The sequence below is a fragment of the Delphinus delphis genome, chromosome 4, assembly GCF_949987515.2.
Source record: "Delphinus delphis chromosome 4, mDelDel1.2, whole genome shotgun sequence".
Classification (NCBI taxonomy): Eukaryota; Metazoa; Chordata; class Mammalia; order Artiodactyla; family Delphinidae; genus Delphinus; species Delphinus delphis.
In genome coordinates this window covers 7,846,975-7,873,229 of record NC_082686.1, presented here as the reverse complement: position 1 = coordinate 7,873,229, position 26,255 = coordinate 7,846,975, and the positions used below count along the sequence as shown (strand labels likewise).

At 39.8% G+C, this 26,255-nt stretch overlaps 1 protein-coding gene across 4 annotated transcripts in view; it reads left to right on the top strand.

The window, feature by feature from the left end:
• The window catches only part of DYRK1A (dual specificity tyrosine phosphorylation regulated kinase 1A), a 144,592-nt gene that overhangs the window by 80,594 nt on the left and 37,743 nt on the right, over nucleotides 1–26,255 (top strand). For all 4 annotated transcript variants that reach the window (XM_060010305.2, XM_060010306.1, XM_060010304.1 and 1 more), the window contains one exon: nucleotides 22,963–23,159. In XM_060010305.2, the coding sequence (XP_059866288.1) occupies nucleotides 23,040–23,159 (120 nt within the window). In that variant the 5' untranslated portion in view covers nucleotides 22,963–23,039. The remainder of the gene's footprint in view (nucleotides 1–22,962; nucleotides 23,160–26,255) is intronic.

Here is a 26,255-nt window from a genome sequence, read left to right as displayed (position 1 = left end):
AGCACAGGTTCAGTAGTTGTGGTGAGCGGGCTTAGATGCTCTGCGGCATGTGGGATCTTCCCGGACTAGGGCTCGAACCCGTGTTCTCTGCATTGGAAGGCGGATTCTTAACCACTCAGCCACCAGGGAAGCCCTCAGTGATTTTAAATTAGAAGTTTATTTCTTGTTCATGTAGTAGCCTACTGACTGTTGAATCAGGGGATAACTGTTCTGCTCTGTACAGTTATTCAGGGACCAAACTGTGGACATTTTCCTATCTTACATGTGGTGTATAAAGGTCACCCTGGGCTTTGGCATTCAGTCATTGGATTGGGAAAGAGCATGGAGGTTTACATGGGAGATTTTTATGGGTCAGACCTGGTAGTACCACACATCACTTCTGTTGACATTCCATTGGTCAGAGGTTAGTTACAGGGCCATGCTTGCTGCAAGAGAAGCTGGGAAATGACTAGTTGCCTCAGTAAGGGAAAAAAAAAGTACCTTTAGTTACCGATTAGTAGTCTTGTCCACATGGCAAATGCAGCCACCATAAATATGACCAGCAAGACCTTGATTTAGTCTATGTAATTTTTTCTTTCATTGTTCCTTTTCTCATCCCCCCATGATTCTGCTAAATTACTTCCCCCACGTGCCCCCCCCCCCATTTTGGGTGATTGTCCTTCATTGTTCCTTTATGTGTGACAGGGTTCTTGGATGCGGAAAAACTCATCCTTTCCTAATTTGGGAAGAAAATGAATTTAATGGAAGGCTATAAGTTAGCTCGCAGAATTGATTGGAAAGCTGGAGACTGTGCTGGAAAAATAAGTAGGAACCAAAGTGGCCGGCAGCAGAGGACACAGCCAGGTCAGGCCACAGGATGCCTCTCCTGGCACCTTGCAGTCAGTCGCCGCGTGAGCTTTGTCTGTCCCGTCCCCACAGTGAGTGTGCTCTCACTGTTGGTGCATCTTCAGAAGTGACTCCTCAAGATGCTCGCTCTGACTGTTCAAACTTGGGTTGCTAGCGAAGCCCTAGTTACCAAGGAGTGAGGAAGAGCAAAGTTTTGCTACTGTTCAGCTTTTATAGTAGGAGGCATGGCTTTCTTTGTCTTCTGTGATTCCCACAAACCGTGGTGGGTGTCCAGAGACCAAGTGACCAAAAAGTGACAAACCCCTACTTTAGCACCTTTTCATCAGGAGAAAATGTCCCATATTTTGGTGTAAGATAGGAGACTGTTCCAGTCTTGATTTTGCCACTGACCTTTTTGGACAAGTCGTTAAAACTCTGGATTGCAGGTGCCCCCTTTATAAATTGAGGTTGGGAACTTGATGCCTGATAATATTGGTTCATCCACTCACTCACTGAATAAAATATTTATTGAGTGCCTTTATGTGCTGGCTTAAAAGAGGTGAGTGAGAGAGACATCCTGGCCTTCTCGTAGTTCAGTGGATGAGCACAGAAATCATTCCAATGCAGTTAGGGTGGGATGGCAGCTCGTGAGGAGTCCCTTATCCAGATTAGAGGGTTGTGGGCAGGGGTTTCCTGTATCTCTCTTTGCTTCATTCACTCATTGATTTATTAAAGTGTCTGCTTTAAGCCTTTGCATTGTTGTAGTTTTGAGAATACCTGAACAAATAAGACCAGTCCTTCCCTCAAGGGTGCTAACTGTGAGGGCATGCTGATTACTCCCGCACAGAACATGCTTGCTGTGCTAACCGCAGAATAGTAGGAAAAGAAATGGAGCAGGGAGCAGCTCGCTGTAAGATTCTGGGAAGGTTTCTAAGAGAAGATGACATTACATCTGGGTTTTGAAGTTTGAGTTCAAGATTTCTAGGAGCAGAAAAAAGAAAAGGGAGTATTCTAGATAGAGGGAAAACTTCTGCTCAGACACTGTCAATGCAGCTGAGAGAAAGGATGTGTGATGGGGGGACAGGATGGAGGGAATGGTGGGCAATGAGATGAGAGCTGTAAACACTTAAACCTGGAAGCTCTGAATGTCTCAAGGTGTTGGAGATCTTGAAACTTTTTTAAGGAAGCAAACTTTGACAGCAGTGGGGAGAAGGTGCAGGTACTGTAGAATCCTCAACCCTTTCTTCTGAATTGAGATCTTGATGAAGAGTACAGAAATAAGCAGATGGATTTGTGAGACATTCCTAGGCCAGAGTCATAGAATGTAGTTGGATTGTGTGAGAGAGAGAGAGAGAGTGTGTGTGTGTGTGTGTGTGTGTGTGCGCGCGCGCGCGTGCGCGCATGTGCGTGCACAGGGAGGGAGGGAAATGAGACAGTGAATAAGGCTCTGCCGTCTCTAGCTTGAGTGGATGGATAGGGGGGATGCAGTTTATAGAAGTGGGTTGCACTTGGCATTCCTCTCTGCTCCAGCCTGGGCAGACACAGCATGCCGAGCTTTCTAAACCGAGGTTCAAGTTAGCCTTGGAATCTGTAACAGTATGCGCTCCAGACGGCCACTGCCAGTCTGTTTGAGTTTGTACTAGAGGGGAAACCTGCTGCCTTTTTTCTCTGTTGTGAGGGATGGGAAGTGAAGAGAAGACACAGCTCCCCTCCACACCCAGTTTCTCTTTTCCTTGTCTTATTTTCTTCAGAACACTAATTGGACATTTTTTCTGGTATTATCAAGTTCACTTATTGTCTCAGGGATCCTGCCCTCCCCCCACCAGCAATAAAATACAAACTCCAGGAAGACAGAGACTTTGCCCTTCATCTTCACATTTTTGGCCTTAATGCTGAGAACTTTATCTAGAACAGCACTGTCCAACAGAATATAATGTAAGCCACCTATGTAATTTAAGTTTCTAGGAGTCACAGTTTAGAAAATAGAAAAAAGAATCAACATTAATTTTGGTAATATATTTTATTTTACCCAATATTATTATTATTTACCCAATATATATTATTTATTTAAAAATATTATTTTAAAGTTAAAAATTATTGAGAGAGTTTACATTCTGTTATTTTGTACTAAGTCCTTGAAATCTTGTATGTTTTACGTTTGTTGTACATTTACAGCCCATCTCAGTTCCAGCAAGATGCATTTCAAGCACTGAGTAGCCCTACCTGTGATTAGTGGCTGCCATATTGGACAGCTTAGGTCTAGAGCATAGTAGGGGCTCAGTAAATTTTTTTTTTTTTTTTTTTTTTTTTTTGCGGTATGCGGGCCTCTCACTGTTGTGGCCTCTCCCATTGCGGAGCACAGGCTCTGGACGCGCAGGCTCAGCGGCCATGGCTCACGGGCCCAGCTGCTCCGTGGCATGTGGGATCCTCCTGGACTGGGGCACGAACCCGCGTCCCCTGCATCGGCAGGCGGACTCTCAACCACTGCGCCACCAGGGAAGCCCGCTCAGTAAATATTTGTTGAATGAATGAATTAGAAGATAGATTGGTTGTTAAGGAGGCATGTAGAATCCAGGAAGGATTTGGTTTTAACAGTAAGGAAATAGAGCATATTAATATGTTTGACAGAACTGGAAGGGAGAGGTAGATGATAATAAAGGGGCAGTTTGATGGAGGAGGTTCCCTGGAGGAAGGCCCCTGAGGAGGTAGTTGGAAATGGGGTCTGGCAGCCCAGGTAGGAAGGATGAGAGATGTTCTGCTATCTTACCTCTTTTGAAGAGGTATGTTCTTCAGTTATATTTTAGGAAACCCAAATCCAGTTTGTTTAGCATAAATTTCTAATTGGAATTGTGTTATAACTATTTGTTCCCCTCATTTTAGATATTAGATAGTTGAGAGTTATTTTAAAAAATCTTAAAAGTGGTTTCCCTAATGACTTAAAAAAATTGAATCATTATGTTGTACGCCTGAAACTAATATAATGCTGTATGTCAATTATACCTCAATTAAAAATTTTTTTAATTAAAAAAAGAAAGGAGGGCTTCCCTGGTGGCGCAGTGGTTGAGAGTCCGCCTGCCGATGCAGGGGACGCGGGTTCGTGCCCCGGTCCCGCGTCCCACATGCGGGACCGGGGCACGTGGGAGGATCCCACATGCCGTGGAGCAGCTGGTTCCGTGAGCCATGGCCGCTGAGCCTGCGCATCCGGAGCCTGTGCTCCGCAACGGGAGAGGCTGCAACAGTGAGAGGCCCGCGTACCACAAAACAAACAAACAAACAAACAAACAAAGGAAAAGAAAAACATCTTTTCACTTGGGAAGTGGGAAGAAGTGTTATTGACATGTATCAACATTCTTTCTTTGATGTCATTCGACTAGAAAAAGAAGTATTTTCTGTGTTAAAATTAACTTAATCAAATCTAGTTTTTAGCATTGTGATTATATTTATCTGCATTGTACATGTCTGAATATAAAATAAGGTTATTTCCCCAAAATTATTCCTCAGTCCCTACATACTTGAGTTCTTAAACAGTCTTTTATATTGTCTCTTCTGTTATGGGGTATACTACTACTGTTCATTACTTTATCTGAATAATAGAGGTCTGTTTGAGGATGACATGTAAGCATGGGGAACTGCTTTCAGTAGTAGTTTGGGATGCTTATGGAGATCGTTTGATGTAATGAATCTGTTCAAAGTGAGGCAGAGAAATTTAACACAGATTTTTAAGGTCATGATCTCATGTTTTCAGGTGTTGATGTTGTAAATAAAACTTTTGAAGACCATTTTTTAAAGTATTGTAATAAGTAGAAATCGTGAATATACCCGTAGAATTAATGGAAAACATCAACTCTTCTAATTTAAAAAGTTTTTAATCTTACTTGGGATAATATATCCAGTTATAGTGTCATACGGTCATTCAAAAAATGTTGCCTTTAAAACAGTTTAGAAGTTAAGATTGTGTGCTCTGGGAAACCTAGGTGACTTTAGAGGAAATCTAATGAGGACAAGAAACTGGTATTGAAGATTGGAAGTAGGCTTTTGACTATATCGTGATGGACACCTCCCATATATATAGATAGATATGCACAGGCACACCTCAGAGATACTGTGGGTTCGATTCCAGGCCACCACAATAAAGTGAATCACATGAAGTTTTTGGTTTCTCAGTGCATATAAAAGTTATGTTTACACTATACCGTCATCTGTTAAGTGTTCAGTAATAGCATTATGTCTTTTAAAAAAGTACATACCTTGATTTAAAAAATTCCAAAAAAACCCCAATTACAATAGTAACATCAGAGATCACTGATCACACATCACCATAACAAACGTAGTAATAATGAAAAAGTTCGGAATATTGCAAGAATTACGAAAATGTGACACAGAGACATGAAGTGAGCAAATGCTGTTGGAAAAATGGTGCCGATAGACTTGCTTGACTCGGGGTTGCCACAAACCTTCAATTTGTAAAAATCACAGTATTTGCGAAGTTCAGTAAAGTGAAGCGCAGTAGAACAAGGCACACCTGTAGTCGTGGTCTGATTGGGAAATGTGAACTCTTCTTGCTTTGGGGACAGTCGTATATTCCTGACTGAGGTATGCTCAGGCAAATATGATGATGTCAAGGCTGGAAGTGACTGGGGAGATGGTTATTCATGGGTGTTCAACCTTTTATCTGCCCAAGCATCCAGAGCAGGTTAAGTTAACACCTGTCAAAACAGAGGCTTTCTAGGAAAATGCTTCCGAGATGGGGAAGAAAGGAGGGTGATGTGTATATTTTGAAGAAGCCCCAAATAGATGGTGATACTTCCTCTGCATGTGACGCAGTAGGGTATGTGATGGGGTAGGGCTGTTGGTACAGGTGGCATGTTTTTCCCAGTGTCACGTAGTTAACCTTTGAATTTGGACCGGAACTGTGGGCTTCTCCTCCCCAGGCCAATTTTTGTTTTTCTCTGCCACACTCTTTTCCTTCTCCTTTTATTGTTTTTGTACCTTTTCTCCTTTCTATTCTCAATAAAGGTTTAACTGTCTTGTGCTTGATAGCATGAAAACTGCTGAGATGTACTAGGAAGCAAGCAGTCTTTGACCAAGTCATTACATTTAAGAACATGTGTTCATTCAACCTAGTGCCCTTTTCAGACTTTCTCATTGTCACCACTGTTTCCTAAGTCTCCTAGGCTCAAAACCACTGAGCCATTTTTGAAACCAGCTTGTCTCTCTCTCATCTTCCATCTTTAAACAAGTTTTTAAGTCCTGTCATTTCTATCCCGTGGTGTCTCTTCATACATCTTCCTTTTTTTTTTCAACATTAATCTCCTAAAGCCTCTCACAGTCCTTTGCTTGGACTGTTGAAATAAGCCCCTAATTGATCTCTGCTTGAGGTTTCTCTCTGTTTCAATCCGTATTACACATCAATTATGATAAGCTTAAATAATAGAACATCTATTGAGCACTTACCATGTGCCAGATATTGTTTAAAACAGTGGTCCCCAACCTTTTTGGCACTAGGGACCGATTTCGTGGAAGACAGTTTTTCCACGGATGGGGGGGTGGGTGGGACATGGTTCAGGTGGTAATGCAGCGATGGGGAGAGGCAGATGAAGCTTCGCTCGCTGGCCTGCCGCTCACCCCTGGCCGTGCGGCCCTGTTCCTAACAGGCTGCGGACCGATAATGGTCCGTGGCCTGGCGGTTAGGGACCCCTGGTTTAAAACATTGTCTTTAACTTTCATAATAGTCTTGAGGTTCAAGCACTGTTATTAACCCATTCTGCAGATGGAAAGGGAGGCAGAGATTGAATTATCCAGTCACTCAGTAGCTAGGTAGTAAGTGGCAAAATTGAATCCAGACACTCCAGAGTGTGTGTTTCTATAGTTGAAAACACATCTGGAGTGGTGTCACTCCTGGCACCCTTTCTCTGGCACCCTCTTACCTATTTTACAAAATCCAAATCTCTTATCCTGGCAGAAAGACTCTTTGGTCCAGCCTGCCTTTCTATCTGTAACCTACCCCTCTGTCTATGTTCTCCAGCCAAACTTGAAGTGACGTTTGAACCGCTGTCTGGAAGAGAAGTGGGAGTTGGTCGGGCAAAGTAGCGGAGTAAGGAGGGAGCGGAGGGTGCACCTGGGAGAGCTGGGGCTGGAGCCTGAGGGAGGGCCTGCACAGGGTGAGGCTGCAGGTGAAGGTAGGTCTGGACCGTGGCCCACTTCCCGGTCTTGTCTTTTTCCACAGGACATTTTCGTGAGCTCTTCACAAGATTCATGGAGACTGAGAACTGGCTTTTTTAGGAAGGTACTTTTGTAAAGCTTGATGTGAAGTTTATCTGTTTTTCCTAGATTCCTTTTTAAATTCCCCTCTCTTCTGGCCACAGCCATCCATTTGTATGCATCCGTGCTGCATTTATTTTCACTTGAATTCAAGCAGGTTGTACTTGGGAAGGACATTCTCAAGCAGGGTGCTCTTTCTCAGCCTCGATCTCTTTTCCCTGCTAGTTCAGTTTATCTTCACTCCTTTGCAAGGGAGGACCTAGCAGTCTCGTCTTGTAGGAGGTGTTTCTCGTGTCTCTTGAGCACTTTCCCACTCTTTCTATCTTTGAGGCGTTCCCTGGTGAGGAGAGTGGACTCTGCAGAGCCTGGGTTGTGTTACCACTGACCAGCCATGAGCATGGGGCCACCACATTCAGGGCCCCTGTGCAGCTGCTGGACTTCAGTTTCTTTCTATGTAAAGTGTAACAGATGCTGTAATGATGCCACCTAATTCTTGGAGCTTTCATGGATATGAGGCATACTGGAACAAAACTTGGCATGGAAGAAGGGTTTAATGAATGTTGTTACTATTTTTTACTTTTATTACTTTTTCTTTAGTTGTGAAAAACTATTGACAGAGCATCCTGGTAAAGGGTCATACAAACCTGCTTTATTCTTACTTACTATTACTACTGAGGGTATTCTCTTTGGTTTAGAAAAATGTGCTTGTTTGAGAGGTAAATAATGAAATCTCATTGTTATTTACCTGTCGACTTACTTTTTGACTTCCAGTGAGTTTGAAAGTTTTCCCATATGCTTATTATTGGTTTGTGAGAATTGCATCTTTTGCCTTTTTTCGGGGTGTGGGGGCAGATCTTAGTGTTTTTAATTGTATCGTTAGAGAGCTTTATATATTTAAGGATATTGTATAACACTTTGGACAGTAACATTTTCCAGACTGTTTTCATTTGGCATGGAACTCAGATGCAAATTTTAAACACTTTTGCACAGTAGAAATGGAAGAGGGAAAACTAATGATGAACTCTAAAATGATGTATTTATTTGCTACATAAATATAGTTTTAATGAAGTGTTCCTTTTAAAAATATTATTACATTTTAAAACCTCTGTGAACAGTTAACAGTTTGCTCAGTACTTAACTTTTAAAGTGTCTCTGGTCAGATAAATATCTTGCCTTTGGGGCATTTTGTAATGGAAAATCCCTGTAAATATACAGTGTCCTAATTGGAATCACAAAGCCAAATGATTGCCTCATTGGATAATTTTAAGTATTATGCTGCAATTCAATATAGGTACCCAACTAAGCACTTAACTAGATTTAAAAATATCTTGTATGTTTAACAGCTGTCTAGCTAGAACGAAAAAAGACTGAGGAGAGGAGTTATGTGTATGTTCTCCTCTTTTCCGCCTGGGATCAGAGAGGGAGAGAGTTTTAAAAGTGTTTTTTTCTTTCTCAGCTGCTGTTGCTGTGCCTGCTTTGGGAGAAGGCAGAGGCAAAGATGAGGGAACGTATGGGGCAGCTTTCTTTCCAAAGAAACTTTATGTGCCTGAAACTTAGTAGCATCTCCAGACACTTGTTAAAGTGGCATGGTTGTGGCATAGCTGAAGTGATGGCAGCCTGTGGTAGGTGACATTTCCGCCTGTGTTGTATTCCTAGCGGCCTCTCTCTGTGTTCTGATTCTTCTTCCTGGAGGGGAAGGCAGCTAAGCAGGCAGTGTTCAGCTTTTTAATAGCTTCATAATATTTTAGCTTTTAGTTGTGTTGTAATATGTGGTTTCTCTTCCTTTTGTACTTCCAGGTTTCTGGAAGGCAACTGTAGTGTTTATGGGCCCTAGCAAAGTCGTGGTCAAGAGATCTGAAGAAAAATCCTGGAATGGGGTTGGGGAGGGAGCATCTTTGGGTAATTCAGGTTTATATGTATGAACATACTCATACATTATGTGTGTGTATGTATATACGTGTATATACTTTATGTGTGTATATATATATATAAAACATTTAAAGTTTTTTTAGATAAATAGTATTTTACTATGTATTTGTGTAGATTTTTTTAAAAAGGAAATAAATTAGAATCTAACCACCATTTATTAAAATGTGTCATTTAAGCTCTAAACAGAGACTTTTGAGCACAACCTTTCCTTTCCTCTGGCAGTGATCTGTGTAACATTTCAAATCCATGGCATTTTACAAAGGAAGGAACACTTTGCGTTTACGTGACTGGACAAGATGATGAACCATCTCATTTCATGTATGAGGAAACTGACTTATTTGTTACCATGCTGCATTTATGCGGGTGTTACAGCAAGCGAGAGGAAGTCTTAAATCCTAGTTCAGTGTATTTCTATGTAGCAAGCTTGAACTTTCCTGGTGTATTTCTCATTTTACCTGTTTTGTAAATGAATATGCTAAATTTGCCTGTTACAGAGGAATCTGAGATACGGAAAGCAGAGCTTCACAAAGGTGGTTATGAGCAGCTTGAGATCTACAGTTATCCCATCTGGATGGTTCCAGTGCTTTTCCTTAACTGTCCCACAGATGACTCTGACCTGAGAGGAGGTGAATGAAAACCCCATCTTCTGACTGAAAATAGGAAGTGGCGTTCGTTGAATGCACATGTCACGTTACTGCTGGTTAGGCTGACTTTAACTGTTTCATGCGTTGTCAACTACCGCTAACCCTGTCTCAGGTGATTGTATTTGCTAAACCATAAATAAGGGTATGTGTCATCTGACAAATTCTAGTATGAGGGACAGCTGTCTGATAGCCTTGAGCTACGCGATCACTGTCGTCCCTTCTCGTTGAAAGGCACGCTAGACTCTCAGATCTGGCTTACCGTCTAACTGAATGATCATAGTTCCTTAGCTTGCTTGAAAGAATTGTTTCTTGATTTTAACCAGTATAGTTTGTCAGTTTGAATGACTTACATCATTTTTGTAATACTTTCAGTATCTTTATTTATTTATGAAAGTTAAACTTACTGCAGGCCAGATGACTGCAGTGAACATGTGAATCCTTCAGTTAAACAAATGTTTAGCATTTATACAAGCATTCTAGTCAGGACCCCAGTTATTTGCTCATTTTCTTTGGTATTAACCCGGATGCCTGATAGAGCAACCAGCACTGTCCTGTGTAGATCTTCTAGATTCTTGAAAATACTTTTATTCTCACAGTGGTAGTAGATTTTTTTCTTTTTTTCGAATCTTGGTCTCCTTTAGCCTGATTAGTTACCTGTTGAGTAAATCATGTTATTCTCATACTGTGGCTAGAAAGAAATTTATGTAAATTAGGTCCTGTATTTATAGGTGACACTGTTTTTGTACTGAGACAGCCAGAAAAGGCTGCTGCAGCAGCTGTTGTCTCCTTGCTGTTCCCTTGTGCTGAGAGCTGGATTTTGCTCGTTCAGAAGGCATCTTTTTTCTGTCCCTCTGCAGGGCTGTCCGGTGAAACAGCATCTAAAATTAAACTATCAGAAACAAGTTTGCTTTTTGTTTCCCAAAAGGACTGGAGTAGGGTGGGGTGGATGGGTTAGAGGCTATATAACTTTGAAACAGTTATGAGCCAGCAAGGATCATGCAGCTGCCATCATGAAGATAAACCTTTTTTTTTATCGTATTTCCCTCAAACTTAATTTGCCTCAAAAGCATGTTTGTGAACATTTTGTTCAAGTGGCCATTATTTTGGTTTCTGTGTTAAGTATGTTGCTTTCTTTAGCATGTAATTTTTCCAGTAAAATTTTAGTTTTAAGTTTTAGAAAAGTTTTGTTGAAGTCATTTACAATCAGTTACCAGTTAATCACACCTAAAATTCAGCAGCTTGTATGCTTAATTTATTGTAACATAATAATCTTTTGTGTTGGCATTTCTAAATCTTCTCCTAATGGCAGATTCATATTTATAAATTTGTAAATGTCTGTGCTCTTTCTGTACTGCACAGTGAGTTGGTTAGGCAGCAGTTACTTACAGCATGTCTACTGCATGTTGAGCACTGTTCTAAGTCCTAGGGATTCAGTAGTGAACAAAGCTGGAGGAGGGCAGGGGGAGTGTCCGTTTCAGTAACATTATTGCACTGGGAGGTGGACTGGGAGGTGGACTCCATATCAGTCACTAAATAGCTACCAGGCCAAGGAAGAAAATCACTGATCTTCATTTTCTTCAAGTGGTTGGAATTGATCTCTTGAAAGGTTTAATCTCGCTTCTAAAATTTCTCTACGGAAATTGTGTATGTTTACTTGTCTTTTGTTTCAGCCCCACCCCCCATTACTAAAAATTAAGGGCTCAAAGGCTGCTTGGCACCTTGTTTCCTACTAAAGGGGGAAATTTTTTATTTAGATGGGCTTATTACTGATTAAACATTTTAATTTAATGGACAGTATAAGAAAAAAGGGATTTCTTTTTTTCCACTTGGAATTTTTTCATAGCTGCTGATAACCCATAAAATAACCAGGTAGTATTATCTGTTTCATTTATTTTTTTCTATTTAAACATATTTTATAATTTTAGAATATTGGGAGAAATATAAATTACCCATATTATGTATTATATATACTATGTACAGTATAATAATTATAGAGTCTGGCAGCTGTATCTTGAGTGATTATTTTAATCCTTTTTGTGTTCCAGATGCTATTATTTATTTATTTATTTATTATTATTTTTGCGGTACGCGGGCCTCTCACTGTTGTGGCCTCTCCCATTGCGGAGCCCGGGCTCCGGACGCGCAGGCTCAGCGGCCATGGCTCACGGGCCCAGCCGCTCCACGGCATGTGGGATCTTCCCGGACCGGGGCACGAACCTGTGTCCCCTGCATCGGCAGGCGGACTCTCAACCACTGCGCCACCAGGGAAGCCCCCAGATGCTATTATTAAAAATAAGTGCTTGACATTTTACTTCAGCTATAAGAATTTGGTTTGCCGTTAGTAACTGAAAGGGTAAAGGACCGTTTACTGTCTTTCTTAGGGCTAAGTAAGATTTTCTGTGATCTAGTTGAGGATAATCCGTCCATCTGTCCATCCATCCATCCATCCAGTCTTTCTCAGTGGTTGCTTGAGGGCTTACCACATGCATCCTTAAGTTATAGTGTCTTGTACTCTAGGCACGTGGGCTTCAGTAGTTGTGGCACGCGAGCTCTGTAGTTGTGGCACGCGAGCTCTAGAGCGCAGGCTCAGCAGTTGTGGCGTACCGGCTTAGTTGCTCCGCGGCATGTGGGATCTTCCCGGACCAGGGTTCGAACCCGTGTCGCCTGCATTGGCAGGTGGATTCTTAACCACTGCGCCACCAGGGAAGGCCTGTTTCTTTGTTTTTAAATTGACTGATTTTTTCCCCCCTTCCACAGTGTCTAGTCTCCTATTAGGTCCATTTAGTGAATTTTTCACTTCAATTATTTTTCATTTCTAGAATTTCTTTTTGGTTCCTATTTATATTTTCCATTTATCTGTTAAGATTTGCTGTTTGTTCTTTTATTTTGTCCGTAATTTCCTTTATATTTTAAAAGATTTGTAATCTATTTTTTGTCTGCTAATTTCACTATTTCTGTCATTTCTGGGTCTATTAATGAGGTATTTTCTTCCTGAATACAGATCTCCTTTTCCTGCTTCTTTGTGTGCCTAGTGATTTTTGACTGGATATGGGCGTTAAGAATGCTAGGCTGTTGAGCATCTGGGTTTTGTTGCCCTCCTTTTAAGAAGTGTTGAATTTTGTCCTGGTGGGCTGTTAGCTTACTTGTTGGTCATCTTGATCCTTTGAGGTTTGTTTCAGTCTCTGTTACAAGTGGAAGGCTGCCTTTTATAGGGCCAGTATAGCTTTCCTCCTAAAGTGTGGATTTTCTGGGGTCTCTGTTGAATGTCTGTGGTGTTTGTCACGATTTCTCCACCCTAAGTGATTAGAACACTTACTGTCTCTCAGTCCGGGGCAAGTTCTAGTAGTTGTTCAGCTTTCAGCTCCCTGCCTGTTGCTCTTTGTGTGGCCTCATGGACCTTCACCTGACGATTGTGCAGCTTAGTATTTGGCCACACAGTCAAGGGCATCCCCAGGTATAGATGAATGGAGCTCCTTCTCTGCATAACTTCCTTATTTCTACTGCCTGCCCCACAGATTCCAGCTAACTCAGTAGCCTTGAACTCTCATCTCTGTCTCCTCAGTTCAGTAAGACCACTGTGTTCTGTTTGGGCCCCCCTCCCTGCACTGTACTCTGGAAATTGTCTCCAGATAGAAAGCCAAGGTGGTTGTGGGGCTCACCAAGTTTGTTTCCCTTTTCTCGGTGATCACTAGGCACACAAAGAAGTTGTTCTGTGCGGCCTGTTGTCCAGTGTCTGAAAACAGTCATTTCATCTGTTTTGACTAGTTTCGTAGTGGTTTGTTGTGAGTGAGGTAGTTCGGTACCAGGTGCTCTAAAATGGTCAGAAGTGGAAGTCTGATATTATAGGCTTTAAAGAGAAATATTTTTATCCCTATACCATTGTTACTTTTAACAATTTAATGCACAGATTTACTTAACATCTCATATTGATAAACCGAGCATTTGTTTAGGTGTTATATGAGCAACTTCATCCTGTTTGTAGACAATTGAATATGCTGTTTTGGCTATTAGGTTAAAGTGTGTGTGTGTGTGTGTGTGTGTGTGTGTGTGTACATGTACACATGCATTCTGTGGTGATACATATTGGCCACTAACTAGAGGGTAATAAGAAATCAGTTCATTTGTTTTTAAAATTAGATAATTTATAGAATCATAACATAGTTTCACCTTAATGTATATTTATTTAACACCTGTGGAGGCAGGCACTGTCATGTGTTTGGGATATAAAAGTGAGTAAGAGAAATTGACTGTCAGCAATAGATGTAGCCTGTGCTGTGATTAGACTGTTCTTTACTTCTGGTTCATGAGCCCCCATTTTATTTATTTATTTATTTATATTTATATTTATTTTTATTTTTGGCTGTGTTGAGTCTTTGTTGCTGCGTGCAGGCTTTCTCTGGTTGCAGTGAGCGGGGGCTACTCTTCGTTGTGGTGCGCGGGCTTCTCACTGTGGTGGCTTCTCTTGTTACAGAGCACGGGCTCTAGGTGCACGGGCTTCAGTAGTTGCGGCACGCGGGCTCTAGAGCACAGGCTCAGTAGTTGTGGCGCACGGGCTTAGCCGCTCTGCGGCATGTGGGATCTTCCTGGACCAGGGCTCAAACCCATGTCCCCTGCATTGGCAGGCGGATTCTTAACCACTTTGCCATTTTAAAAATACTTCTTTCATCCTTACCCCCTTCAGCTTTCTCCCTCCCTTTTTGAACCATTTCTTCATGTTCTAAATATTCCTGATGGATTCAGTTCATTCTTTCACCGAACAGATATTTACTGAATGCAGGCCACGTCCCAGGCACTGTTCTTAGTACTAATGATATCTTACTCGTGGACTTCCATTCAGTTACCCTCTTAATTTGTATTTTTCTTGCCAGCCATCATTAAAAGTGCAACTGGCTATTCCTTTAACGTTTTTCTTCTCTTTTGCTATGGGTATATCTTGTTGCTAGGGACCTTGGAGGTTTCTTCCCACTTAAGCTTGGTTGCCTTTCTGTCATTTCTTAGGGGATTCTGTCTCAGAAACTTGGCCTTGTAAAAGTTTCTGCATTTGAATGTCTTAGTTTTAATTAACTTGAATTATTTTCATTTTTTTTGTTCTTTAACATTGTTCTGTCTCTTTAAAATCTAATGTGGATTAATACTGTCACAAGGATGGTCTCCTATCAGTATATTAATAAAAAAAAATTCAAGTTAGCTACAAGTGATGCTACATGTGGGTCTTATATCAGAGATAAATGATTGGTATTTTCACTCAGGGTCTTCTCCCAGGCTTTTCTGTTTGGTATTTCCTCTGTGTCTACTTCTGCCTCTGTCTTGCCGTCTCTCAGTCTCTGAGATCTGTTCATGGAATGTTTCTCTCTAGAATCAGTGCTAATCTCTACTAGTGTTATGGTCTCTAGTTGTTAAAGTTTAGAACATAGTGAGGAAACTGCTTCATTTTTAAAAATTTATTTATTTATTTATTATTTAGTTACTTTTGGCTGTGTTGGGTCTTCGTTTCTGCGCGAGGGCTTTCTCCAGTTGCAGCAAGCAGGGACCACTCTTCATTGCGGTGCATGGCCCTCTCACTGTCGCAGCCTCTCTTGTTGCAGAGCGCAGGCTCCAGATGCACAGGCTCAGTAGTAGTGGCACAGGCTCAGTAGTAGTGGCTCACGGGCCCAGTTGCTCCGCGGCATGTGGGATCTTCCCAGACCAGTGCTCGAACCCATGTCCCCTGCATTGGCAGGCAGATTCTCAACCACTGCGCCACCAAGGAAGCCTGCTGCTTCATTTTTAAATAAACTATTTACCAACATTTTTATGAACTTTTAAAATTTATGAAGATATGCTTATGGTTAAAAAGATTCATAGAGTTCAGAAGGATATAAAAAATGAAGACAGAACCTTACATGCATCCTTTTCTCCAGCTTGCCTTTTATACTATTTGGCAGCAATTTAAAATATTACCTTGGAGTTGAGCTCCAAGGCATGATTTTGAAGCAGAAGCTAACGCACCATTGTAAAGCAATTGTACTCCAGTAAAGATATTTAAAAAAAATACTTTTGAATTAAGTTTTGTAAGTTTATCATTAAATTAAAATATCTGCTATTGCAACATGTATTTATGATACATTCTTGGGCTAAAATATTATTTTTAATTTAGTTGAATAAGGGTTATATATAATATGGCAGATACAGGTTAAACCATATGAAATTGCTGTTTTGTAGGCCAAAGGAGGTCTAATGTCAGCAATTTCATATAGTTCAGCCTAATTCTTTATCATCGTCTCTGTTATAGGATGAACTGAGTCTATTTCCTCATTAACATTTAGATTTAAAAAGGAAGATGGGAGCTTCCCTGGTGGCGCAGTGGTTGAGAGTCTGCCTGCCGATGCAGGGGACATGGGTTCGTGCCCTGGTCTGGGAAGATCCCACATGCCGCGGCTGGGCCCGTGAGCCATGGCCGCTGAGCCTGCACGTCCGGAGCCTGTGCTCCGCAATGGGAGAGGCCACAACAGTGAGAGGCCCTCGTACCGCAAAAAAAAAAAAAAGGAAGATGGAAACTTTAGAAAGAATAAAAACCATGGTGATTTGCTTAATTATAGAATCAAGTTGACAAGAAATTCCCATATTAGTTTGTCTTCTTGGAGTCTTATTATAGGAGAGGAATGAATGAGTGAATACCTTAAATACTTTCTGGCATTGTGGGAGGAAACTAAACTTGAGTCTCTTTCTGGATTTCACATGCAGCAGTTGAGCTAAGAAAGGAGACAGTGAGCATGTGGCAGACACCACCTATATACCAGGCCTTAGTGCTAGAAGCTTAATCTTTCTTTCACTTCGCTAAGTAACTGGTAATGTTACTAAGTAGTTATAATAGATTTTATAGTAAACAGATGGTATTGTAAATAGCTTTATAAAAAAAAAATCCCACAGGGACTTCCCTGGTGGCGCAGTGGTTAAGAATCTGCCTGCCCACGCAGGGGACACAGGTTCGAGCCCTGGTCCTGGAAGATCCTACAGGCCACGGAGCAACTAAGCCCCTGCACTGCAACTACTGAACCTCTGTGTCTGGACTACTGAAGCCCACGCGCCTAGAGCCCGTTCTTCGCAACAAAAGAAGCCACCGCAATGAGAAGCCCGTGCACCGCAACAAAGAGTAGCCCCCGCTCGCCACAACTAGAGAAAGCCCACGCTCAGCAACGAAGACCCAGTGCAGCCCAAAAAAAATCCCACAAGTGAAAAACATAGTTGTTTCTTGTTGACCCACATTTAGATTACCTACAGCAAATTTTAAAGGAAAATCAGATTCTTTGTCACCTACCATACCACTCTTAGGATGGAAATGTGTTTTAGTCTTTAAAAAAAAAACAACCTACAAACCCCAAAATGTGGGGGGAAAAGCCTTACGGTGTATTGTGTAGTCAGAATATAGCCTGTTTTTGGACTCTCTGCTACTTGCATTAGTTGGAAGATAGCTTTCTTAAGATGAGCAGTTAAATTTTTTTAGATGTTATTCAAAGCAGCATTGGCATCATTTGGTGCCTTGTTAGACTCTCAAGCCCTACTCTAGATCTACTGAGTCAGTCTGCAGTTTTAACAAGATTCAAAGGCAATTTGTAAGCACGTTAAAGTTTGAGACTCACTGTTATAGATCGTGGGTGGCATTGTCACCCCCACAAACCAATGCCTTAGTTACCCCTCAGTGAGTGCTTGTTGAATTTAGTGCATGTAATGACTAGATCTAGATTCAGAAAATGAAACAAGTATTTTAGGAGGATAGTTGTAACAGTAATAATCAAGCAGCAGCTATCCAGTTCATTGTATTTCTTTCATGGCTGTCTGGATATCAAAAAGTTATTGATCCGTCACCCAAAATGTATTCTTGAGTCTGATTCTACTCATGCTGGATGATTAGTCACTGTCTTGTGATTGTGTGTTTGTGGTGTGTGTGTGTGTGTACATACGCAAGTCAACAATAGTATACAAATTAAAGGAGTAATTAGATTTTGGTGAGTCAAGGATATATAATCCATATTGTAATGTATAAGATAACTTAAAAAAAATAATCTGCGTGCAAGGAGGGCATATAAAGTTTAATCCAGCAGAAGGTAAGAAAGGAACATAAAACAGTTGGAATAAGTATAGAAAGGTTATTAGTGTTCATACATGAATTAAACCCAACTACATACTGTTTAACAAGAAACAAACCTAAAATATAAGGGAACAAAGGTTGAAAGTAAAAGGATGAACAAAAGACATACCATGCGAAGATTAAGAGGTGGGCTTGGTGTAGTCATGCTAATGTCAGACAAGGTGAAAAGCATTATTGGAAACAAACAGGGGCAGTTTTTAATGATAAAAGGCCTTATTCATCAGGAAGGTATAAAAACTTTCAATTTATGTAATGCAGTACATGACCTAAATGGGAGATTTTTAATATACCTCTCTGGCTAACCGATGGAATAAGATAAGTACAGAAATAGAAAATACAAGTAAAAGAGAAATACTTAATAAAATTAATAAACCTTTGATTAGACTGATCACAAAGAAGAAAAGAGAAGGACTTTTTAACCAATCTTGGGTGAAGGGGCTGTCACTACAGTTATGTCTACATTGATTGAAAAGCTTATAAGAGAGGGTATTATGAAGAAGTTGATAACGATGCATTTGAAATTTAGACAAAGTAAACATAGTATTGGAAACATATAGCCTACCAAAACAGACACACCAGAAAATGTAAAATCTGAATAGTCATATTTAAGAAATTTAATTGAAAAACCTACCCACAAAGAAAGCTGCACGTCCAGGTGATGTCACCAGTGAATTTACTACAAAAGGATAATCATGACCAAATTGTATTCCAGGAATGCTGCAGTTGATTTAACATTCATAAACCAGTGTATTTCACCACATTAACTAAATAAATAAGAAAACGCATGTCATTTCAGTGGAGTTCAGAAAAAGCATTTAATAAAATTCAGCATCAGTTCATGAGAAAAAGGTTTTAGCACACTGGGGCTAGAAGGGAACTTCGTTAACCTGGTAGTGGTTATCAGTTAAATACCTAGAGCAACCACAATACTGGAGAAATACAGAAAGCTTTCCTTCTGAGATTGGGTGTGAGACAGCAGAACCTGTACCTCCTCCTCTAATCACCGCTGTACTGAAGGTGGCAGCAAGTAGAATAAGGCAAAGTGAAGAATAAAGATTAGGAAGGGGGAAAAGAAGACTGTTCAAGTGCCCAGTTGTGCTAGTAGCTACTTACTAGACAGTGCAGATAAATCCATCATTGCAGAACTTTCTGTTGGACAGCGCTGTTCCAGACAATGCAGTTTCAACCAAAATCCCAGCATGCGTTTATTTGTCTTGGTGAATTTGATGAGCTAATTCTAAAACATAGACACAAAGAGGGCTAAGAATAGCCAAAACATTCTTGTAGAAGAAAAAAATTCTTTACTACATATTACAACTTCTGAAGCTATCATAATTTAGACAATATTTGGTTCTTACACAAAGATACAAGAAATCTAGGTAAGTCTTTATCCAGCATAAGAGAATAAAGAATCCGAAAACAGATCCAAGTATGTATGAGTATGTGATTTTTGATAAAGTTGACATTACAGGGCATTGGGGAAACTTTCCTTTTAATAATTGGTTCTGGGTTAACTGGATGTCCATTTTGGGGGGAAATGAAACTTGATTTCTATTGGAAACACAGAAATCAGATCCAAGAGCACTACCCATCTTTAGATGTGAGTGGTAAAACCCAACTTCTGGAAGATAACATAGAATTTCTTCATGACTTTGGTATAAAGGAAAGATTTCTTAAACAGACACCAAAAGTACTAATTTTAAACCAAAAGTTGGTAACATTAAGAGATTGTGTTCGTCAAAAAATACCATTAAGGGACTTCCCTGGTGGTGCAGTGGTTAAGAATCCACCTGCCAATGCAGAGGACATGGGTTTGAGCCCTGGTCAGGGAAGATCCCACATGCCACAGAGCAACTAAGCCCACAAGCCACAACTACTGAGCCCGTGAGCCACAACTGCTGAAGCCCATGCTCTGCAACAAGAGGAGCCACCGCAATGAGAAGCCCGTGCACCTCAATGAAGAGTAGCCCCCGCTTGCTGCAACTAGAGAAAGCCCGTGCACAGCAACAAAGACCCAACACAGCCAAAAAATAAATAAAATAAATTAGTTAATTTAAGAAATACCATTAAGAGAGTGACAGTGTAAACCATCTATAACCGATAAGGGGCTTATATCCAAAATATGTTAAAAAATCTAATTTTTTTTGGCTTTAGATATTTGTAAGAAAAAGACTCTCTTGATAGAAAAATTGAAAAACAATCTGAATGGGCATTTCACCTAAGTGGATACCCAAGTGGCTGATAAATGAAAAGATGCTCATAGTCACGAGGAAAATACACATTAAAATCACAGTGGAGTACACACCTACTGCAGTGGCTGAAATTAGAAATACTGATGGTTCCAAGTGTCAGTGAAGGAATGGAGCACAGGGAATTTTCATAAACTACTAGGGAAGAAATAGGTTGATTAAACAAAAAACTGGAAAAAAACCAACAGAACAGCATCTCTGTATATACCGAAAATCACTTAAGAATCTTTCTAGTGGCAGTATGCTTAATAGCTCTGAACTGGAAGTAATCCCATGTCAATCAAAAGTAGGGTGGATAAAGTAATGATAATGAACAAGCTACAGTTCATAAGCCTAACATTAAGCAAACAAATTCATTTATATAAAGTTAAAACTAATCTGTTTTTGGAGGTCAAGATACTAGTGACTTTTAGGGATGAGGGAGTTAGGTATTGATTGGGAGGCGTCATAGAGTAGTGGTGCGGGGTTTCTGGAATGATGGCAAGTTTTATTTTTCTTGTCCCACAGGTTCAATTGATGATAATTATTTAAGCTATATACTAATGACTTTTTTCTGTGTATTATAACAAATAAGTTTAAGCACAATATGTAATAATGACATTGATGATAGAAACAGAAACTTGTATGTTTTAAAAAGTGCATGTTATGTACCAGGTTCTATTCTGCATGTCAACTTGTGGTATCTCGTTTAAACTTTATAACAATCCGAAAGGAACAGGGTTAGTGTAATAATACCTCGGCTATAGGTAGGGAAACTAGGACCCAGAATGGTTAAGTCGTTTGCCATTCAGAGCCTTAGTCTTTTTACTATTTATTTATAAGAGTTATTTATAGATCAAGGACCCCAATTCTTTTCATATACATTTATATTCCTTCCCAGTCTTTTGTGTTTTTAACATGCAGATTTCACACACACACACACACACACACACACACACAGTTATTTGACAGTTAGGTTTCCAATTTTTTGCTGTTGTAAACAATACCAAAATAAACATTCTTCCCTTACTATTTTTGTGCACATCATCTATTATTTCCTTAGGATAAATTTTTTTTTCACCGAACAAAGTCGCTCTATGGAATTGGATTAACTGAATGTATTTTTAAATTATGAATAATGAAATGTATAGAGAAGTTATCCCATCTGTCATCGCAGGAACATTGTACTTATCCAGCAGATATTTATGAATCATATACTCTGGGTCAGTAAGGACTGCACGCTGTAATGGAGGGAGATAGAAGCTAAGGTCTAAAAACAACACTAAGTAGGGGGTGAAGACTTGAGATTTGCGCCTTAGAAAGGTCACTCTAGGCATCTTATTGAAGAAATGCGGAGTTGCACATGGGCAAAGTAAAGAGAGAGAGATCTATTAGGAATCTATTTTAGTCATCTAAGTGAGGCATGGGGTAATGGAAATGAAAAGAGGAGACTGAGCGTTCTATGGGAAGTAGAATCAGTGAGATTGGGCTTCCATTTGCACAACGCCGTCTGTGGAGGAAACGAACTCGAACGTGACTCTCAGAGCTTTGATTCTGGTTGACTGGGTAGAAGACAGTGGCGTAGTGGCGTTTGCTGTGTAGGATATAAAAGTGGAACTTATATTTTTTTTGGGGAATTGAGCTTTGTTCTCTTTAGTTTGCAGAATCTGTGCAACATTCAGGTAGAGATTGTATGCTCCAGAAGAAGGGTACTCGCCCCATCTTCCTTCCCATCTACTGTACCGTGCATTACAGTACAGTAATTGCAGTTGATATTAAGCCATCTACTAATTGCCGGAGCCGTTCTGAGTACTTTACATGTATTAAAGCACTTAACCTTCACCACAGCTGTTTGAGGTAGATATTATTATCATTATCAGGAAATTAGGTGTGCAAGGCCACACAGCTGGTAAGCGTGAAGCTGAAATTTCAAACTACAGCAGCCTGGCTAAGAATCTGTGGTCTTCACTTTGGGGCCAGCGCCGTTGTGTGTTTCAAAACAAGCTGACTTTAGAAAAATTACTCTGGTGCTGAACAGTGTAGTGTGTTGTGTGGTGAGAGTTTGCTGGTTTACTCAGGAAGACAGGCACATGTATGCTGGGCCAGTGTTGGTTGACCAGGGTTTTGTGCTTTGTTTTCTGGCTTTAGTCTGTGATTGCAAATTTGCAGATTTGGTTGAATATAAGAAGAAAAGTCTTTTTCTTTTCCTAAAGAAAAATTAACTTTTATTAGCTAGCTACCAAATACTTTTAGGACCAAAATGTTAATTTTCCATTTCTACTATGAAAATTATGACCATGGTCCCAGCCTACCTGTGGGATAATAATTGATTGTTCGTTTTTGTGGCAAGCTTGCCTGGTCTAGGCTCTCTTAGGACTGTGTCAGAAGAGTCCAGAGGAATACAGCAGCCTGTGAATTTGTTTCCATGTATTGTGCGCTCAACTTTTAATTACCTGTGTCAGTGGTGAGCACCATTAGGACACATTTTTCACCTGGTTTGGGGGATGCTAGGGCTGTTGATTGCCATACACCTGACAAAGCGGCATCTCAGCAGTTTTCCTTTGAATTGATTTTTGAAGAGCTGATCCATTGGACAGGCCCTTTGCAGGAATTCAGAGATTACTTTTGCAACTTGTGGTTCTCAATTGATGCAAATCTCATGTAAAAATAAGTATGAAAGGTTGTTTCCATTGCTTTACAAAAAGATTTACTTACGATTTTCTCTTAAAACAGACTTGTAGATATTCATTTTAATCACTATTATATTTTATACCGTTTATTGTACAACAGTTGTGTTGAGTGTCATACCCTTGTTTGCAGTTTTAAAGGTTTTTAATATTATTGAACATCCTAAAGTCCTTATTTAAAGAACTATCAGATAAGTCAAAAGATACAAACATTGGGATATGAATGCATCCTTTAAACCTCACTTATTATCTTCTCGTAGGAGGAGAGACTTCAGCATGCAAACCTTCATCTGTTCGGCTTGCACCGTCATTTTCATTCCATGCTGCTGGCCTTCAGATGGCTGGACAGATGCCCCATTCACATCAGTACAGTGACCGTCGCCAGCCAAACATAAGTGACCAACAGGTTTCTGCCTTATCTTATTCTGACCAGATTCAGCAGCCTCTAACTAACCAGGTAAGTTTATGACGTATCAGAAATGATTTGTTGGGATGGTAATTTATTCATTAAAATGGTAAAATAGTAAATAGGCAGAATGCCTTAATGGTTTTCAGTTTACATGTCACATGGGATTCCGGGTTGACAGAATATGATATTAAGGAGTTTGTGTTTAAAAGTTTGTTGGTTTTTTTGGTTGGTTTTTTCTATGTATTTCACTTTAATTAGAAAAACACTTATAAACATAACCACATTCTCTCATTCTGCGATGGGGGAAAAGTTACTTCTAAAGAATATTAGTTAAAATAAAAAAACTTAAACCTTATTTTTATGGGAAGGCGGTTAAGTAGAAAAATGTAAGTTATAGGAAAACAAGTCAGATTCCATTATAGGAAACTTAAAGAGGTGATTTTATACTGTCATAAACTACTTTAGTACACATTTATAAAAATAAATATGAAACTCCTTAAAATTAAAAAGAAAAATTATAAATTAATCATGCTGCTCATTCTAATATTCAGACTAGAGATTCAGCAATTTTCCATAAGACGGATAGTGTAAAGTGAATAAATGCTGAAATCTCTTGATATACATACACATATGCATGTGTGTATGAATCTTCCTGAATTAACTGCGTCCACCATGTTGATTTTTGATTTCGGGAGTTTTTTTTTTTTTTACTAGCTATAGTTGTGGTAAAGTTTCTTTCTCCACTGAGACTGTGTGTGATGAGTGCAGAAAATGGCTGTTTTTCCATGTACTCAGGAATTTGGTTTGTCACTGTTTAGGTCTTTCGATATGAACAAAACCAGAAAATTTCGAAGTATTTCTTATACTGGATTATTTGAAGGAAATGTGTTTTCTCTAATTCAATAATACCTGGTTTTAATGAGCTATTGGCTACAGTTAAGTAACATCATTATTTGAGGACACCCTTGTATGTATTATAATAAGATCTTGTGAATAGTTGAACTGACTTTACATTTATAAAATTATATAACGTGAATAACATTCACAGTTAAATAGTAAGATAAATTATGACAGGACATAAGAATTTGTTTTATGCAGTAAATGGAGAAGTTGTATGTTTGAGAATTGGAGCAGTTGGTCAGAATTGGAAAGTGTTCAATTGTGTACCAGAAGAAAATTCTCTGGACGTCCAAAAAGTAGTAATAGCACAGTCTTTGCACTGTACTTTCAAGAAACAAAGTATGTTTGGATTCATTTTCCCGCTTGTTCAAAAGTAGCCTATCAGGTAGGGTGTCTGTTTTTAGTCTGTTTTTACAGCTGAAGGGATTGAGCTCCCATTTGTGACTTCTCCAAGTATGTAGGCAGTAGACTCTGGGGCCCAGCCCAGGCTTCTTTCTTCTTAGATACAGTGCTTTTTCAGTTGTAACACCTGGCATCTAAGGAGGGCTAGGAAAAAAATCCAGTCCTTTCAAGTTATTTTATGTTTGTATTATTGTAGTAGGTAATTTAGTTAACAAAGTACCTATTTTTAGATACAGCTAACATCTTATTTGAGGGTTATTTTCAAATAAGAGATAAGTTACTTAGTATTTCCATTGTAAGCTGTAAAATATTTTAAAAGATTCATATGATGTAAAAAGACTGTCTTTTAAGTAATAGTATTCAGCCAGATACTTCTGCCAAACTCCAGAAATTTTGGAACCTTAATAAGGCAGTCAGATTAAAAGCTTACTTATAACTGAAGTGTAAAGCACTGAAACTGTGCACTGATGTGGCGTGGTCTGCTGGTCATAAGACATGGGCTCCAGGTCTTGACTCATGATCTGGTTGTGTGACTTGAGTCAGGTCACATGGACTCTTCTCTCTGTTCCTTGAATGTAAGATTGAGACCTTAGACTAGACCCTCCAGAAGAGTACTCTCTAGCTCTAAACTTCTGTAATTTCATTATTCAGTTTCCATAATCATCCTATCCAGTGCCTTTTAAGTAAGGTTTATTGTACAAGTAAATTGAAAGAAGATAACGTTTTATTTCTGGTAGTTAATCTTTCTTGTGTGAGTGTGTTTCATGTGAATTTAAATACAGTTTTGTTCAAAAGATAAATGAAGTAAAAGTAAAAGTAGAAAAGTATGATTGATGTTCAGAATGCTGAGTCTCTCTGGGCTGTTAACAGTTTTCACAGTACCTTTCATGGTCCTTAAGCTATGTACTCTGGATATGTGTTACATATGCTATTCAACTTTATTAATAGCTCTCAAAATAGCAAGAATGGCAGGACATGGTGTTTCTCATTCTCCACTGTATATATGAAAATATGAGGTAAACATAAATAAAATGGGTGGAATAGGTATTATTAAACTAGAAAACAATTTTTAAATAAAGTCCTGGTACTTAACACTGTGGAATCTTTTCAAGAAAAAAAGATTGTTTTAGCTCTTGTAGCTTCTCTAAGCAGGAGGTGTGAACTACTGCCTTTTTTTTTTTTTTTTTGGCTTTGTGATCTGTGTCATCATCACACAGAAAGGTCAAGAGATAGGATTGTTGGGGATGTGACATTTTTTGGCTCCCGGAGCCTTAAGGCTGAGGTGGCAGGAGAATAGCTCAACAACTTTGCCTTTTCAGCGAGGGCGTTGGGGGCGGTGTGGAGGCCGTGGTGGGACTGGGCTACCTGCAGTGGCTCAGGGAGCCCCTGGGTCCTCTGAACGCTGTGGGACTTCTGCCCGGCTGCGGAAGGGAAGGAGGGAGCTTGCTATGTTACATTCTCCTGACTGTGTGACCATAAGAAGTTGGAAGTGGACAAAGTGTCAAATGCTTAGGGCTGGCTTGAGTCTTAGTATATAGATTTGTCACTGAGTGTGTATTTGGACAAGTTAATTTTCTAATTCTGGATTGGTGCTTATGGCACCACAGTAATGAGAAACAGAAAGTTTGGTTGCCTAACAGGAAATCACAATGAAAGTTTGTGAAGGAAGAGTCGTTTAGTTTGTCGAAATTAATTTGTTCTTTCCATATATTTTGAGTGCCTAGCCTGCACAAGGCACTATTTGAAGCACTGAAATACAGCCTGATCTAAAGGCCAGTTTTTTGTGGGTGGAATTCATCTGGTTTATATATACAGATGCCCCTGAAATAGTAACTTCTGTTG